Source organism: Rhinatrema bivittatum, chromosome 3 (assembly GCF_901001135.1).
Source record: "Rhinatrema bivittatum chromosome 3, aRhiBiv1.1, whole genome shotgun sequence".
Taxonomy (NCBI): Eukaryota; Metazoa; Chordata; class Amphibia; order Gymnophiona; family Rhinatrematidae; genus Rhinatrema; species Rhinatrema bivittatum.
Genome location: NC_042617.1, coordinates 161554132 through 161572978, shown reverse-complemented (window position 1 = coordinate 161572978; position 18847 = coordinate 161554132). Strand labels below are relative to the sequence as shown.

At 38.3% G+C, this 18847-nt stretch overlaps 1 protein-coding gene across 5 annotated transcripts in view; it reads left to right on the top strand.

The window, feature by feature from the left end:
• Window positions 1–18847, top strand: part of BIRC6 (baculoviral IAP repeat containing 6) — a 1045545-nt gene that overhangs the window by 1013425 nt on the left and 13273 nt on the right. For all 5 annotated transcript variants that reach the window (XM_029593898.1, XM_029593899.1, XM_029593901.1 and 2 more), the window contains exon 73: window positions 18390–18524. In XM_029593898.1, the coding sequence (XP_029449758.1) occupies window positions 18390–18524 (135 nt within the window). The remainder of the gene's footprint in view (window positions 1–18389; window positions 18525–18847) is intronic.

Below are 18847 nucleotides of genomic sequence, written 5' to 3'. Positions count from 1 at the left end.
GTGATTGACTTATCTTGCAACTCATGGAGAATACAAGCTATAGGCAAGCAACTTTACTTTCACTGAAGACAGCAATTCAACATAGCACAAATGGGCCATGTAACTGTGCTTGGCATTACACTGTTTCTTCTTAAAGTCCGTTACTGTTCAAGTGAGTACGTTTCTACACAGCTCCTTTAAGTTCTTACTCGCTGAAAAGCTATATCGTGTTTTTTTTCTTTATACCCCCATTACAGTCCCTTACATTAAATTGATTTTTTTTCTTTAGTCTTTGGTCTATAAACCCTCTCATTTTCCCCTAGTTAGATTTATTTTATATACTTAATGATTCTTTTCTCTTCAAATTGCTGGACTGACCTGCAGTTCCTTTTCTTCGATACAGTCTTACCAGCAGCCTGATCATCCAAAAAAAAAATTTGTCATCTTCTGAAAAGAAAATAGATGTTTGTCTTTATTCCTTACAATCTTGAAGAAACACACCATGATCATTTGGGCTTTAAGTTCAGGCTCTTTGTTTGCCTTGAACTGAATAAAAGTCCAACTCCTCGAACCTGGTGCCAAAAGCTCAACACAAGTACCATAGAGTGAAACTAACCTTCTCAGTCAGAGGACAGACCAGGAGTTGAAATAAGTCTCTTTCCCTGCTTGAGCCAAAATAAAAATCTCTAGATGATCCAGAAAGAGCTAGCCTCAAGCAGAGGCTGCAGAGCATAAGCGCATTGACTTTCAGGCCATATGGGTCTTTGGCTCCAAGGGGCATCAGTATATTTATTTAAATTTATGAATTGAATCATCTTTATAACCCAAACCAATTTAGTCATAAGCATATAACACACACAATTTCATAACATATATTCTTATTACAAATAACTTCAAGTATGTAAACAGTGAAGTATGTATCCCATTTAAAACCAATTCAAAATGTGTCTTTATACCACTCTATCCCTTACCAAAAATAATCAAATCCCCCAGTGCTTATATTGCCACATATAGCATTCTTAGATATCCGTTCAGTATGTTCTCTGTGAATGTGAGGAATTCCGTGGAACTCTTTACTTGTCAGAGGAGTTTTCTTCTGAAGAGTAATACTCCTCTGACCTCCTATCAGGACCCTTTCCTTCACAAGCTTGAAACAAGTTTCCCCTTGAACATCTGTCCTTTCCAGATTTTATTTAGAGAATTCCTAAGACTGTCCTTTTTGAGTTGCAAGTGAACAATGAGCCCAGGGTATTTTGGGTGACTCAAGGATGCTAAGCATGAGCAGCCACAACAAATATTTTGTGGGTTTTTTTCTGTTTGTTTCAAGGAGTTTGTCTATTTATTTATTTTATTTAAACATTTTATGTACCGTCGTTCCAAATAAAGATCATAATGTTTTACAAAAGTAACATTCATACTATAAATCAACATTAATGACAGACTATAGAGGTAGTATTCATAAACAAGGATTATTATGACTCTGATGAAATGTTCTAATACATATTAAGACATGAGACGAGTAGCACAGGAGCTATAATTTAACAAATTTTATATAATTGTATATTTTCGTAAGATACTTCCATTCTCTTGTTAATGTATTACTCATTCTTCGTTTATTATCTCTTGTCCTTCTTGTTATTGTAGTTCTCTGAATTCTGATATTTTTAAGTTCGGTTATATGCAATTTTGAATAGCTATGTTCTTAGCTCACATTTAAAACTTTCTGTCTGGTATCAAATGTAACATCTCAGGTAGAGAATTCCAAAGCTTTAGGCCCGCTATAGAAAATATACAATCTCTTACTTGCATCAGATGTGTACTCCGTATTGTAGGAACAGTCAGTAGACCTTTATTTTGAGATCTTAGTGTTTACTGAGGCGTATATGGTTGTAGAGTCAGAACTATGTTGCTTGAGTGGATGCTTTTGAATATTAATGTTAATGCTTTATAATAGATTAGGTATTGTACTGGCAGCCAATGAAGTGAAAATAGCGAAGGTGTGATGTGATCAAATTTCCTTGTTCCTAATAAAAGTCTTGCTGCGGCATTTTGTAATGACTATAATGGTTTTAAGAGACATGTGGTAAGGCCAAGTAATAGGGAGTTACAGTATTCTGTGTTTGAGAAAAAGTTTGCTACACGCTTTGGAAGTCCTCGAAAGTTAGTAAAGGTTTCAACTGAAGTAGTATACGCAGCTTGGTCTATCCTGCATTAATTTATTGATGTAATTTTTCATAGTAAGGTTTTCATCTATCTGGATCCCTAAATCTTGTACTTGATCTGAGGGAGTAATTTGACAATTACCCAGGTCTAGAGGCAGAGGTTTACCCATAGAAGCATTTCTACTTAACCAAATTATTTCGGTTTTATTTGTGTTTAATGTTAGTTTGAGTTGTGATAGTTCTTGCTGTATTGCTTTCATATTGGTTGAGAGTGTCGATGCCGGTTTGTTTTTTTTTGGGGGGGGGGTTCAGTTTATTTGGAGAATGGGATGTAAAACTGTATGTCAGCATACAAGAAGAAAGTAATTCTTAAGACTACCAGTAATTTACACAGTGGGAACATATAAATATTGAATAATGTTGCCAAGAGTGCTGAACCTTGAGGGACACCTGTATCAATATGGAAGGTATCAGATATGTGATTGCCAAATTTGATTTACAATGTCCTAGTAGATAGAAGAGAACCATCTGAGAGCATTACCTTCAATCCCAGTATTGGTCAGTTGATGGCATAATAAGGAATGGTCCTTAGTATCAAAGGCAGCTGTTAAATCGATTAGCACAAGAAAATAAGATTTGTCAGCATCAAGCACACGTAGAACAGAGTCCATTAATGAGAGGAGTAAAGTCTCAGTTGAGAGATGTTTCCTAAATGCAAATTGGTTTAGGTAGAGAATATCTTGGTCTTCCAAATTATTTACCAGTTGAGATAACCCTGCTTTTTTCAAGTACTTTTGAGATAAAAGACAAATTAGATATTGGACGGTAGTTGTCCCAATTATCGATTCTTCCTGTTTTATTTTTTAAGATTGGTTTCATTACTGTTTGCTTTGCCCCATGTGGCACATATCCTTCTGAGAGTGAATGATTAATTAAGATTGTGATTGTTGAAGTGATAACACTGTGTATTTGTTTCAAGGAACTAGCTGGAATTGGTTCACGTTGGTGACTCACAGGATTAATCTTAGTAATGATTTGACTAATTTTGAGATTAGTTACTCTGTTGAATGTGGTCAATTTAGCCAGGCCATGTGATTCTTCAGATGCTTTTGTGGGCAAGCAGATAGGGAATTGAGTTTTCAACCTATCGATTTTATCTAAGAAAGATGTGGCATATTCGTTGCAAGCATTCTTTGTGAAATTATAGTTTCTGAAGATGGAAGATGATGGGTCCTTGATTAAATGTTTAACAACTTCAAAGAGCAATTTAGAATTAAATATTACCCCATGAATCTGTTTGGCATAATCTTTTTTCGCTTTATTAGTTAGTACTCTGTATTTTGGTAGGAGAGATATATATTTTCCTAGGGATTCAGAAATCGGGCATTTCCGCCATTGTTTCTCAAATTTTCTAAGGGTCTGTTTAGTGCGTCTTAAATTGTCGTCATACCATGGCTTCTTTTGATTAGAGGTAGTCCTTTCTGTTTTTTTAATCATTTTTGTCTGGACTGAACTTTGGTTTTCAACTATGACATTGACAGTCTGATCCCAGGGATCAAATGCTGAGGAGGCATTATCTTGATTTAATTCCAGTAGCTTATTTTTAATTGATTCTGCAGCTACCTCCAAGTCTATCTTTTCTCTGAAGGTAAAAGTTTGGTTATTTATATTCTTATGAGTTGGTTGAAGAAGGTTATTTCAACCTTTATTAATTGGTGATTGGACCAGGGCAATATAGTGTGAGAAGTATTAAATAGACTGTTACTGTTATTGGCAAATATTAGGTCTAGAATATGTCCCTTTTTTATGAGTAACTTATGAAACAAACTGCATCCATCCTAAATCATATATTGTCTCTAAAAACATTTCACAAGCTGCAGTTCTAGGTGTTCTGTCTACATGCAGGTTAAAGTCTCCTATAATTAAGGTAGAGTCTGGTGATGGAAACACCTTACAGGTAAAGTTTCAAACCCTGCCACGCACAAATACCAGGAGATATGCTCGTGGCCAGGTCGCACATGCACGAAGCTCATTTTCAGAGTGGCCCGGCTACACTTGTATCTTCTAGTATGCGCGGAAGAGCTGGGTCTCTAAAAAGGGGCAGGGTAGGGGCGGGATGGGAACTGACCAGGACAGTGCGCACTAGAACTTACTTCTGCTTGGGAGAGCAGGTAAGCTCCAAAAAAAAAAAAAAGATTAGGTTAGTTAGGATGGGTTTAGGTGTCGGGGCAGAGTGGGGAAAAGGGAGGACATGGGGAAAGGCTAAGTTGTCAGCGCACATTTATTTATGTATTTATTTAAAATCTTTTCTATACCATCATTAAGTTATTTGCCATCATAACAGTTTACAGGTTGGCACAAATAGGCATATGCATGTGCCGATATAAAATCGGGTGTGCAGGTAGCTGATTTTATAACTTGTGCGTGCGCCAGGAACCATGCACACATGGACGCCTGCGCACCGCTTTTAAAATTGACCCCTTAGCAAATAATTCAATCACAGATAAGCAGTCTTTTTGTAGTATTCCTGGTAGACAATAGACCAGCCCTATGTTTAGTTAAGGTGATTTTAGAATTGCCACTTCGTAAACAGGATTAATCTCGTACTTTGCATGATACTAGCGTAAGATCTTTTTTTTTTTTTTTGTAACTAATTATTAATAAACCCCCACCTTTCTTTTAGGTCTAGGAAAATGAAATACATCATAGTTGGGCTGCGAGATTTAGTTTAAGAGCACATTATCTTTGTTATTCAGCCAGGTTTCAGAAATGCAAAAAATAGTGGGATTTAAATCCTCTAACTGGTCATTGATCAGAGGGATATTTTTTGACAGAGAATGAACATTTAACAAGAGCAGAGTAAACATTAAGCAGGAAGAGATACCAGAAGAGTTGTTACTTTTCATAGGGAAGACCAACTTTGCGATCCTTCTTTGCTTCTTTCTTGGGATGCTCCTTAGATCTCCATATATGCCTCTTCCTAAAATAGGTTCGATGAAGTGCATCTGATTCATGTCTGTAGCAATGACAACCATGGTGCAATAGAATAAGCAATTTTGGGTCTACACAAAGGGGCAAGCTCATTTGTTGTGCTTCTTCGTGCGTGTCTCCGCTGTAGAGAAATCCTTTATCGGTGGGCGGGCTATGGGCAGTCGCAGCCTTGAGGGCGCCAGTGTCTCATTCCTCGTTCCAGGGGGGAAGGGAGGAGCGTTGTCCTTTCTTTCCTCTGCCAGTGCCGGTGGTTTGTTCGGCCAGTGGGCAGGCCGGTGTCAGAGGCTGGGCAACTGCTGTGCCAGCAGTGCTGGACTAAGTCGCTGCCGCAGAGAAATCCTTTCCACTCATTTTGTTTTCATGTGATTTTATTTCCATTTAGTTCACACTACAAAAATTAGTGTGCACTAAAAAATGAAAATAAATGGAGGCACATCCCTAACTGATGCCCCTAAAGAGTTGGTGGATTGCTCACCCACCCTGTTTTTCTGGATATATGGAAGAGGATGTAGAAAACTCTACAAACTGTACTTGATGCTGTTAAGAAGGTGAATGTGAAATACTGTGTCCAAGCAGCTGAGGATTTCATCAGGCACCAGTTACCACACCAGAGTGTGGTAATCAAATCTTCATAAAAAGGGGCCTAGAAGAACTTGCACTTTGATACTTCGGGGCATACTTCTTCTACTCCAGAACGTTTTGGGATAAAGTTTTATCAAAACTTTATGCTCCATTCCTATATAGCAGGGGTAGCTATCTTCAGTCCTTAAAAGGCCACATACAGGCCTGGTTTTCAGGATATTCACAGTGAATATGCATGAAATAGATTTGCATGCACTGTCTCCATTGTATGCAACTCTAGCTCATGCATATTCATTGCAGGTATTCTGAAATCTTGGCCTGTTTGTAGATCTCGAGGAGCAGAGTTTTGCTACCCTGCTATATAGCATCCTACCAACTCTACATAATACAGTACTTGCACATAATCCTGAATAGAGCCCAGGATTCTATCCAGTATCATTTGAGAAGCAGGTCAAATTCCATCACTATTGAAGACAGGTAAAAAGTGTCAAAAGCATCTGGTCCATTTGATATATAATTTTGAGACTGCATTGAGAGGCTTTGCTATAACTCAGAGCATGGTTGCTATAACTCAACTCCCATGATTGCAGGCCTTAACTTCAGGGAAAATGTGCAGGAAAGTTTCACTGACTTGCCTTGCAGTGGTGGCGATCTCTTTAGAAAGAAGGTCAAGGAAGCAGAACTTGTGAAGGACCACCATAAAATACTTCAGACATGATCCACCGCCACCTCTGAACCATGCTCAGCATCTTGGAAGTTTCGTATTGGAATGCCATTGAATGCAATTTTTTCCTCAGAAGAAATGCTTCCAAGGTCCCACTCGTACCAGACAACAGGGATGAAAGCGTCACCACAGAGAGCAAAGGAACTGTAAGCCCCACACAGCCATCTAGTCAAAACCAGGAATGAGTTTTTGACTGAATCTGAATAATTGTCAAAAGTCCCATCTGTGTTCTGGAGGATATCCCTGAATGAGGAAGAGTGAGGATTTTTTGGTAAACAATTGGCCCATTTAAATCTCAGATAATGGAGTTTTCTGGATTGAAGGGTACAATTACAGATTACACCTTTGGAAGATCCCTCCAAATCACCTGCATAGAAGAGCACTATGGCTCATTCTACACATGTATCAGCTCAAGTCACACATCAACCCTCTTTCAGGCCAGAGTAGTCAAATCTGTCCCACGATAGTCATGAGGGCAGGTATTTTACTCCAAGTAGTTTTTGGGTCTCAAAAACACAAGAGGATTCTGTCTCATCCTAAACCTAAGGGCTTTGAATAAATTACTGAAGAAGGAGAAGCTCAAGATATGAGGCAAGCTAAAATGACCTTGAAGGGGCAGTAGAAACAAGCTACACAAGGACTTATGGTTCCTTTCCCATTCCAATTTGATACAGTATTTACACTTTGAAATTCCTGTTTATCAAGTTGCTTTGATAACATCTGCTTCCAAATTAGGCTGGGAAAATCATTTACAATGGCTTCATGTCTATGGCCACTGATCTGTAAAAGAGGTTGCGTATCAACCTACTGGAACTATGGACAGATCTGAATATTCTAAAGGTTTTTAGGAAGCAGATGACCAACAAATTTGTCCTAATTCAAACAAGCAGGGAGGAGCAGGCGTCATCCTTCTATGCTGGGAAACTGTCAGGGTATGAACTGGGCCATCTCTGACAGCCATATATTTGGCAGGAAGTAACAACATCCTGGCAGACAAACTCATTTGACACCTATACCTCCACAAGTGGTTCCTGAATCAGAATGTAGCGAAAAAAAATCTTGAATGGATTGTATCCAAAAGAGAAGTGTTTGCAGAGCCCATAACAGGAAGGTACAAGTCTTAACTTCCAGAAGGAAATCAGAAGGCAGAATAGCGGCAGATGCCTTCTCCCTTTATTGGGGGACGGGGAAGGATTTCTGTACACTTATCCTTCCATAGCTCTGGTAGCAGAAACCTTATTAAAATTGAGAAACAACCAAGCAGCTATGATCTCTTAGGACCTATTGGCCAAGATACATCTGATTTCCTCTGTTCTGTTACATTTATACTCTGTCTTAAGGGTGTGCAGAAACATGGGGTGTTTTGTTAAATTTAGGTTTGTTTGTTTTTTCATTTATTTAAAACAAAAAAAATAACCAGAACAAAAGTAAAACAAAAACAAAAAAATGTCAGGCCTTGTTGGAGAAAATAAACTCTCTTCTCTAATTCTCCCCCCAACCCTCTTGCCATATTTTTCTTTTTCTTTTCAAGGCATCCCCAATCCATGGTCATTCCTGCCCCACTAGGGATATTCTTAGAAACTGAAATTGCGCTGGCAGACCAAGGCTGGGATCATTGTTAATTTCCTCTCTAGAAAATGGCTCCAGTCTGGGCCATGTTTTAACAGATTTCCTAATCTTAGGCTAGTCCTTTTCCAGGCATAAAGTAAGTGGCAAGGAGCTCTGTAAACTGGGCACCAAAACACAAAAACTCATCTCCCGAGTCCTCTCTAATCTAATCTCCTTGTGTGAGGGAAGTCTTAATAATTCATGTTGAGAGGAACATAGATTTCATCCAGGTTGATACAAAATAAATGAGTTAGAAAGCTTGGAAGAAATACCCCAGCACAATGCCTTCAAAGTTGGGCATAGGATCTTAAACTGGATACAAGTGACAGGCAGCCAATGGAGATCTTGCAACAGGGAGTTGTATGATCAAATTTCTTTTTATTCTCATGCATATTCGTTTATTTTTATATACCAACATTCAATCTGAGATATCACATTGGTTTACATTCAGGTACTGTAGGTATTTCCCTATCCCCAGAGGGCTTACAATCTAAGTTTGTACCTGAGGCACTGGAGGGTAAAGTGACTTGCCCAAGGTCACAAGGAGCGCCAGCAGGACTTGAACCCTGGTCTCCTGGTTCATAGCCCACTGCTCTAACCACTAGGCTATTTGGTGGCAATATTTTGCACTATCTGAAGCTATTTAATAGATTTGAAGATAATCCATGTGGTAGCGCATTACAGTAATTGTCTATTTAATAATGAATAAGTCATTATTTTCAGATCTTTGACGTCTAAGACTTGCTTAAAACATCTAAAACGTAAAAAAAAATAATGCTGAGCAAGAAGTGTGTTCTGTGTTTATCTGTACATTTGAATCTCTGTGATTTTCTTTAATCAAGTCTATCTTGAGCGCATATTTTTAAATTAATAAAGATATGGTGATGGTGTATTAGGATTTGTTAGTCCCTGTGCAAGAGAGAAAACATAAAACTATGAGGCAGGAGCTATTGTGAGTTAAATAAGACTAACAAAAAACTCCAGTGGCCAATATTGGACTTCATTTCCCCGCTCCCCCTGTAGCTAGTTTTGAGAGAGGCTGAGCAGGGTAGAGCTGAGTCAGCAGAATTGCAGTAGTTGGGCTGCCAGGTGCTATAAATGGGGGAGTGTTCTGACAGAAAGAGGGGGGAGAGAGAACACAGCAGAGGACCTGAGAACCCACTTCAGAACACCATGGAAGAGGCCTCTGAGGAGGAAGAATCAGAACTATCTCTAGAGTATTTTCAGCACTTAAGTTGTCTCTTTTTGGAAATACACTAAGAGAGACTGAACTGAATTCCATTAATTAAGGGAACCTTAAGAAACAGAAAATAGGACAGATGAATAATTTTGGTATAGATGCTATAAGGAAAGAAAGAAAGTTAAAAATTGAATAGTGCTAAGCAATATCTTGGGTTCTTTTTTATGAACTGAAAGGCTGGTATCTATGTAAAAGCTTTATTTTTACTTTATAGAGACCTGGAATGTAATTAGCTTAAGCAGAGTTGACTAGCTGATTCAATGGGATTTCTGAGAGAGTGACTGCTTCCTTAATTGAAGAGAAAAGTGTGGGGACTTTAAGTGTTGGCACTAATTTAGAAGCTGTGTTTTGTTTATCAGGGGACTAAATTAGCTACCTATTAAATGTACATAAGAACATAAGATATGCCATACTGTGTCAGACCAAGGGTCCATCAAGCCCAGTATCCTGTTTCCAACAGTGACCAATCCAAGTCACAAGTACCTGGCAAGTACCCAAACATTAGATAAATCACAAGCTACTATTGCTTATTAATTACCATAATAGCAGTTTATGGATTTTTCCTCTAGGAACTTATCAAACCTTTTTTAAACCCAGTTACACTAACTGCTGGAACCACATCTTCTGGCAATGAATTCTAGAGCTTAACTATATGCTGAGAGAAAAAGAATTTTCTTCGATTTATTTTAAATGGGCTACTTGCTAACTTCATGGAGTACCCCCTGGTCCTTCTATTATCTGAGAGAGTAAGTAACTGATTTACATTAACTTGTTCAAGTCCTTTCATAATTTTATAGACTCCTATCATATCCTCCCTCAGTTGTCTCTTCTCCAAACTGAACAGCCCTAACTTCTTTAGCCTTTCCTCATAGGGCAGCTGTTCCATGCCCCTTATCATTTTGGTCACCCTTCTCTGCACTTTCTCTACTGCAGCTGTATCCTTTTTGAAATACAGTGACCAGAATTGTACACAGTATTCAAGGTGCAGTCTCACCATGGAGCGAAATGGAGGCATTATGTTATCATCTGTTTTATTTTCCATTCCCTTCCTAATAATTGCCAACATTCTGTTTGCATTTTTGATCACCACAGCACACTGGGCCAATGATTTCAATATATTATCCACTATGTCGCCTAAATCACTTTCCTGGGATGTACTGACCAAGGAAGACATACAGAATTAGGGCTACCAGGTAGTTGGGTGTCTGCTGGACTCTTCTCATCTTAAGAGATACAGATGATGTGGTTGGTGTGAAAATTTGTAATTTATTTCTCCCAAAGAAGCCATACTAGTAAGATATAAAGGGGACCTTTTTTTTGTCTTCCATGTTATAAAAAGAAAAACAGAAAAGGGGATTTTTTTTTCCCCAAATAAAAATATTTACTGATGGTTATTGTCCACTTTTTGTTGAAGACAGCCACATACTATGGACCAAGATGAACTGCTTGTCTGCCGAGAAAGCTAAGTTACTTATCTGTAATAGATATTCTTTGAAGACACCAGTTTACCAGTCACACAGACCCTCCCATCTCCCCTTTAGCATTGTTTTCCCCCCAGTCAATGCTAGACAAATTGAACTAAGGAAGTTGCCATGGTGAGAACTGCTGTTCATGAGCAGAAAAGGTTTTAGGCCTTTCCAGAAAGTGAATAAATCAATTTTGTACCATGCAGTCATGTGACCCACTTGTGTGACTGGTGAACTGCTGTTTCCAAAAGACAATAGTTCTAGTTAAGCTCTCATGATGTATACAGTACAGCAAGTAAGAATGGTACATTCCACTATGGTTGGCAAATGCTCTTTTCCAGAGTGGCTCCAGAAATCTAGCTTCCAGCTGCACGCCAACTCCTGAGCCAAGAGAGACCTTCAGCTGCAGGAACCCCTGCTCTGGCATTAGAGCAACTCCAGAGCAGGGGTTCCTGGAGCAGTCTTTATTTTATTTATTTATTTAAAATCATTTCTATACCGTCTTTCACAAATAATAATTTGATAGCCAGCCAGGAGCCACTCTGGAGCTGGTGCTGGCAAACCCCAGAGTATTGCCAACCCTACACCCCACTGCAATACAGACACATTTTCTGTAATTTATATTCCGCCTTTCATAACTGGAAATGCACTAATATTGACTAAGCCTCATTGTCCTATTGCGAGCTAAATGTAAGAACAGTTAAAAGGCTTTTTAAATACATTTTTTTGAATTCGTTTTAATTTGAATTACAGAAAATTGATTGGAATTTAGTTTTCCCCAGAACAAAATGATCAACTACAAATCCCAGAATGCTTTATAGAAATAGATGAAAACAAAATGGTCATAGCAAACCAAGAGAATGATTGAACATTAGTCAATTTGCTCACCCTGCACAAATAACACACTTTATTTTTAGTTGTACTATTAGTAGTTGGAGCAAAATTATGTGTTTTATAATGAATATAACTCAAAATCAAATTGCACTATAGTTAAAGCACCCGAAAGCTGATCATAAAATTAGATTGCCATTTAAGTAAATAAATAAAAAGGAGACAAATTGCATGCTAAGGTAAATTGCTTCCATTGCTAGTACGTGATGACTCTTAAGCTGTGGTTTGATAATAGAATGTAGTTGGGGAGGGTTTTTTATCTGATATACACCCGAGAGAGAGAGAACATCTTCATGAAGCACGTTTTCATTGAAAATCAGTCAGCAGAGAAGTGAATGTACCTTTGCATGATGTGCTGTGTCACTTCTTTTTTTATTTCTGGGTTGTAATTAAGGTAACTGTCAACTGTGATATAGCTCTTGTTTGGTGGGGGGTTTTTTATTCATGTTGGGTTTTTTGTTCTTCTTTAAGTTTTGTTCTTGATAAGTTTGTTAATTATATAGTCAGACAAGTTTGACACTTTCATAAATATTACTGGCAGTTTCAAGAGTCTGAGTATAAAATATGCATTTGTATGTGTGAAAGGTACTAAGGTATTCTCTAGAGGTGTAATTGATAATATCCTGCCCTAATTCTAAGAAATAATTTAACCAAGAAAACTGGAATATGAACGATTAACTCAACACAGTCTGAAGGCTTGGTTCTGCACAGATCCACTGATGTCCTGTTTAACTTTTTAAGATACCAAACCTCAAAAACAGCACCCAAATCTTCTGGGGTATTTGACAAAATGACAATCTAATATATAAACAAACCCCCAGTGTATTTTAATTTTTTACCAAATATCAAAAATAATTCTTTGCTCACGATCAAGTCTTGATTTGCATGTTATTTTAAAAGGTAAACTGCAAAGTGTCGTGAGACCCTCGCACATTACCCAATACTTCAACAACAAAATTTTTGAAAAGGTAGAGGAAGGGTTTCATATATCGGTTTCTCAGCCCAGCATAAGGTCTGTTAGATTTTCAAGTATAATCATCAACCAAACCTCCTCCACCTATGGGTTTTTTTTAAATTCTGTGCAAACCCTAGTGAAAACTGCAACACAATTTTTTTATCCCTTAAAACCAATTTTTCTTAAATGTTATTTATAAAATTCTAATGCCTCCTTCAATGTAATTTCAAAGTCCCGACTTATCTGACGATGTTAATCCACCCGACGTAGCGACGTTTCTGGTTCGCGCCGGAACCTTTCTTCAGGGGATATGTTCTTTTTAGAGCAGTCAGGTATACCGCGTTAGCTGAAAATCATCTGTCAAGGCAAAAGTTTTCCGGACGCCATACAGCGCTCTTTCTGTCAAGGCAAAAGTTTTCCAGACGCAAAAAATTCCAGAGTTTAAATTGTGCGTTGAGTGAAAAAGAACTTTCTCTGATTAGTTTTAAATGTGCCACATGCTAACTTCATGGAGTGCCCCTAGTCTTTCTATTATCCAAAAGCGTAAATAACTGATTCACATCTACCCGTTCTAGACCTCTCATGATTTTAAACACCTCTATCATATCCCCCCTCAGCCGTCTCTTCTCCAAGCTGAAAGTCCTAACCTCTTTAGTCTTTCCTCATAGGGGAGCTGTTCCATTCCCCTTATCATTTTGGTAGCCCTTCTCTGTACCTTCTCCATTCATTGACATCTGTGCAATCCACCATCTCCATCTCCATCTATTGACATCTGTTCAATCCACCCTGATATCAGTTGCCAGTGCATCGGGAAAGGAAGCTTCCCTGGGATGTAGAGTACACCCAGCCAATTGAGGGCTTCTTGTTGATTTTGGGTACTAGACAGGCTACTTCTCCAGCCTAAAGGTGGGAATAGGTGTCAGCATTCAGAGGGGTACAAATAAGGATCTGAGGACTACTCTGATCAGGAGGAGTCCACAAGTTTCCCCTTGTATCCCTCACCTCCATAGAAAAGGAGAAAGTCCCCACCTTTCCTTTGCTGATATTATTAAAAGAATGTTGGAGGGTATTTCTTTTCAGTTAGAAAAAAAAAGACAAGCCCAGGGCAAAATGTTGCACATTTTACGGTTTCTCAGTCCCCCCAAAAATCAAGTGGCAGTAGCCATCCATGATATTCTTAAGGATGTATAGATAAGAATGTGGGAGAAACCCCCTCCTTCCCCATATCCCCTATCAGCATGAAGGCAAACTCGATATACCATGACCAGAAGACCCTAGGATTTAACAAACAGTTTCCTCATCAGTCTGTTGTTGAATCAAATCTCAAGAAGTCCAGAGCTCGAACTCCCACAGACTTGACACTCTTAGGAGAAAGGTTTATCAAAATGCTTTGCTCACTTCCTGCATAGCATCCTACCAGTAGGCCGACATTTGCATAACATTCAGCAGAAGGTCATAGATTTATCCAGATTTCTCCCTTAAGAGAAGTCAGACAATCTGGTATCACTAAAGGATCTATGATGTTTTCGAGACAGGATTGAGAGCCTGTGCCATAAGAGCTAGTGCCTTTAGATTCTCATGGCTTCCTGCTTCATTCCTGAGGTCAGATGTGCAAGACAGGCTTGCTGACATGCCCTGCAAAGAAGAGAATATCTTCAGAGATAAGGTCAATGAAGCAAAGGCTCAAATGAAATAACATTGTTTAATGTTTCAGACCTTTCTGTGAAGCCACATCTGGTATTTGAGTAGTGCTCCAAGGAGACACTTCTAACCTCCAAAGAAATGTTATCCTTTGCTGCATAATTCTCATCTAAGACAGCAAAAAACTCCTAAGCCACAGTCAGCTCTCCAATCAAAAGTTTGAAAAGGGTTTTAATTGGATTAAGGAAGACACAGCCAAAGATCCATAGTCTGTTCTGGAAGACCTGCTTGTATAGGAGGAAGACCACATTTTATGTATGTCATTGTCCCAGTGTAACCTCGAATGGCTGCATTCTAAGATTCCACTAGAAGGTTGTATGGCTTTGAGGTTTACCTCCATGTGTGAGGGAATAGCCCTAGATTATTTATCCTGCTTCATACAAAAATTTCTTGAATAATTTCTACATCTTTGAGTATGATCTCAAGACTAATTCTGTTCACCTCAGTGGAATTGGTGCTTATCATCACCTCTTAGAACGTAAACAAATCTTTGTAAAACCTTTAGTTTTCAGGTTCCTGCAGGGCTTGCTTCTCCTGAAGCCTCCCACTGTGTCTTGGCACCATAGTGTGTATTGACCCAGCGAATGAAAGCTCCCTTTGAGCAATTTGACTCCTGTGAGTTGAAGTACCTGACCTGGAATATAAGATTTTTGGTGTCCGTTACTTCAGCATGCAGAATCAGTGAGCTCCAGGCCCTAGTGGCTTATTCACCCTATCAATGCATGCATCATAAATTCCTACATAAGGTAGTGTTGGACTTTCACCTTAATCAGTCAGTTGTCTTGCCAAAATTCTTCCTTAGGCTACACAAAGATGAACAAGTCTTAAATTGTGAGGATTGCAAAAGAGCTTTACCCTTCTACTTGGAAGAGACTGAAGCCCTTGGAAAGCCCACCCAACTTTTTATTTCTTTTGACTCAAACAGACCTGGGATTGCTGTAGCTAAATGCATACTGTCTAATTGAATAGCAGATTGCATCTTTCTGTTATGCCCAGGCAGGCTTGACTCTGAAGGGGCATGTCAAGGTTCAATGTGTTAGAGCCATGGCAGCATCAGTAGCCAACCTGAGTTCAGACTCTTGGAAGAGATTTACAAGTCTACAATGTGGAGTTCCTGCCATGCATTCACATCCCATTATTGTGTAGGTAGGTATTTCCAATGCAACAGTAGTTTTGGACAATCTGTCCTGAAAGGTCTCTCCCATGTTTAGAATCCAACCCAACCCCCTAGATCCCGATTTTATATTTTCCAGGTTGCCCTAAAGAAAAAAAAAACACAAAATAAAAAAATGGCCTGTTGCCAACAAGAACATTTTTAACAGTTGGTATTGTTACTGTCTTTTTTTCCCCCAACTTTTGTTCAGGGCAACCTATATCTAGGGACTGCTCATCTGTGAAAACTTCATGTCCTCCTTGTCCTCTTAGAAAGCAAAAGTTGCTTACCTGTACAGGTGTTCTCCAAGGACAGCAGGATATCAGTTATCACAGAACTCAACCATCTCCCCTAGGAGTCGGCTTCTCTTTTTAAACCCTACACAACAGCATGACATGGGAAAACCGGTACATGCTCAATAGAGCATGAAGAAAACTCTAGAAAGCTTTGCAATCATTGTACTGACCAGGACTCCATCAGATGATGTCACCCTACCTACCTGTGAGGACTGATATCCTGCTGTCTTCAAAGAACACTTGTCACAGGTAATCAGGTTTTGCTTTATTTGCTTATTTAAATGATGCACAGAGCTATATGATAGTATTATGCAAGTTTATAGCTGCATTTCAGGCTAAATTTGATCTAAGACCAAAAAACCATTAATGTTAGAAATATTGTTGCAATGGAAAAACTCCTAATATGTTGACAAAAATCACACATGGAAATCAGCCTTCATTTGGAAAGAGAGGGAATTACAGCCATTCCGTATGTGTGTGAATATAGTACCTGCACACTATATTCAAATCTGTAATCTTTGTTTTTGGATTCTGAAAACCACTTAGAAATTTAGTATTCACAAACCAATGCATGCCAAGCAATCAGGAATGTGTAATTGTAGAGTGAATGGTTGACTACTTGTCAGAATATTGATGATGCACAGTAAATTAACACATTCCCCCACGGGATATAACAATAAAATCTAATTAGATTTCTTTGTTACTGTTTCCTAGAAAGTTTGCAGTTAGTCATGTTTGCAGGGCATTTCATATTGCAGTGGATAATAAGATTGGAGTTTGAAGAGGGGGTTGTTTTTTTTTTACTTATAAAAAAAAGAAATACCATCAAGGATTGTCAATGGGATGTCATTTTATGACTTATTTTAGACAAAGCATATCTTGACTTTTAACTTATTAAAAAAAAAATTAGTTAAAAAATATTCTTAATATAGTGGAAGGATATCAGATGCCTACTGAATGGCGATATGGTGACCTTAATTGCTCTGATTCAAGCTGCACACCAAGATTCTCTATTGTTTACCCTTATAATTTTTAGTAATCTTATTGTGCAATTTGATTAATATATCTAAGTTAATATTTTGTAATAAAATATTCCTTTTGCAAATCATACAGTATTAATATGCCCTTCTTGATATATATTGCCGTCAATTGCATATTGTACTCTAATAAGGCATTACATATCAAGTATAGGTACATAGTAGTCAAAAAGATCTGATATGTGAGACTTGACTTAAATCAAGCATAGAGCACAGATTAGTTTACAATGGCTTTAGGCACAGTATATCAAATATACAGAGATCTGTCAGGGTATATGTGGTAATCTGCCTTATTTATTTGACCTTAATGTATCAACTGCAGTAGCATCATGCTATGCTGCCTATGTATCCTGTTACCCTAACTGGTTTTAACCCGTTTTGTACTCCATTGCTGGAAAAAGTGATATAAATAAATAAATGGTGATCATAATGTTTTCATCTGCATTTTTAAAGTATATCATAACACAGCATAGTGTATCCAATTGCATATTTTAGTCTTTCGTCTGCATTTTTTAGCTTAGCACGATATATCCGACAAAGGCTGCCTCAGGGGATAAAATTTCTCTACTATTTGTCTGGATTTCGCTTTCTGTCAGCTGACCTCATGGTCTGATCTCATGCAGTTAATCTTAATGGTAAAATAGTCGGGATGATGTCTTCTGTTTGAACATTGCTTATATCGTCTCCCAAACATCTTAGGAAAAGGAAACATTTCCTTCAGTGGGTAAACTTGCTAGAACTGTCTAAATAGTGCATATGTTAACTCAGTTTTACTTCTCTTATTGTCAGAAACAAATTTTACAGTAATCCACTTTTGGTGAAATTGCCAGTGTGAAAATCTAATCTTATGTTTTAATTTAATCATTTATCCTACCCTTGAGTCAGAAGAACATGAAATTATTCCTGAGTGCTTCAGGTTATTTAAGTATTTCATTAAAATTAAACTGCAACTGTTAAGGATTCTTTTCTGAAGTCATGTTTGGATATAAAGGCGCAGTAGGGGAATGTAATCTTTTGAAGATTTGCTGGACATGGCAGATAGGGGAGAAGTGGAAAACATCTTGATATTTGATGTGAAGCACAGGGGGAAGGTATCTGAGAAGAGTTCAGGAGTTCTAAACTTGCAATGAGAATTTGAGCAGAAACATGACCTACATGCAACCATGTGGGTCCTCAGGCACCCATTCTAGTCTAGAAAAACTGGTAAAAGAATGGGGGTATGCACTTTCGCCCTTTGAAGACTGTGCGAATAGGGATAATCTAAATATTCAAATTAACCTAGCTCACAGACCAAATGTATTCAAAACTATCTGGATTATTAAATAATCTTTGTGCTTACCTACCACTGACACTAGGAGGAATGTGTTAGTAAAGCAATAACCATATTTCTGGAGGGAAAAGAATACATGTAACACTTTGTGAAACCATGAATTTATGTTCTGTATAGCACAGCACGGACTCCAGAATTTAAAACACTTGATGTTCATTTTTTCAGTAAGAAGACAAAGTTTGGGAATGAAAATGACTGCATTACTTGCCTTGGATCACATGGTATCTATTAATTGCTCTGATTTTTTTCTTCATTGCCTTCTGGTTTCTTACAGGTGATACACAAGCATTTTTACCTGAAAAGAGCCGAGGTCATGGCTCAGTGTGAAGAGTGGATTGCAGATATACAGCAGTATAGCAGTGACAAACGGGTAGGCAGGACCATGTCCCACCATGCAGCAGCTCTTAAGGTAAGAGAGCAATTAATTATAAGCCTATGGTGTGTGACCAAGTAGAACGAGATAATTTCATGGAACTGCAGTCTTGGCTTTGCGGTAGTGCTGATCCCACCTGCCACGGAAAATCTGTTTAATGTTACCATGGAATGTAAACTGAGAAATGACAAGTAGCGAAAACTAGTGATTTGCAAATATTTGTGACTTGAAAGCTGCTTTTTTTACAATTTCCATTATAGTTCTGACAAGCCCGTAAACCCAAATTTCTTATTAGTGGAGTGGAGGAGTAGCCTAGTGGTTAGAGCAGCAGGCTGAAAGCCAGGGTTCAAATCCCACTG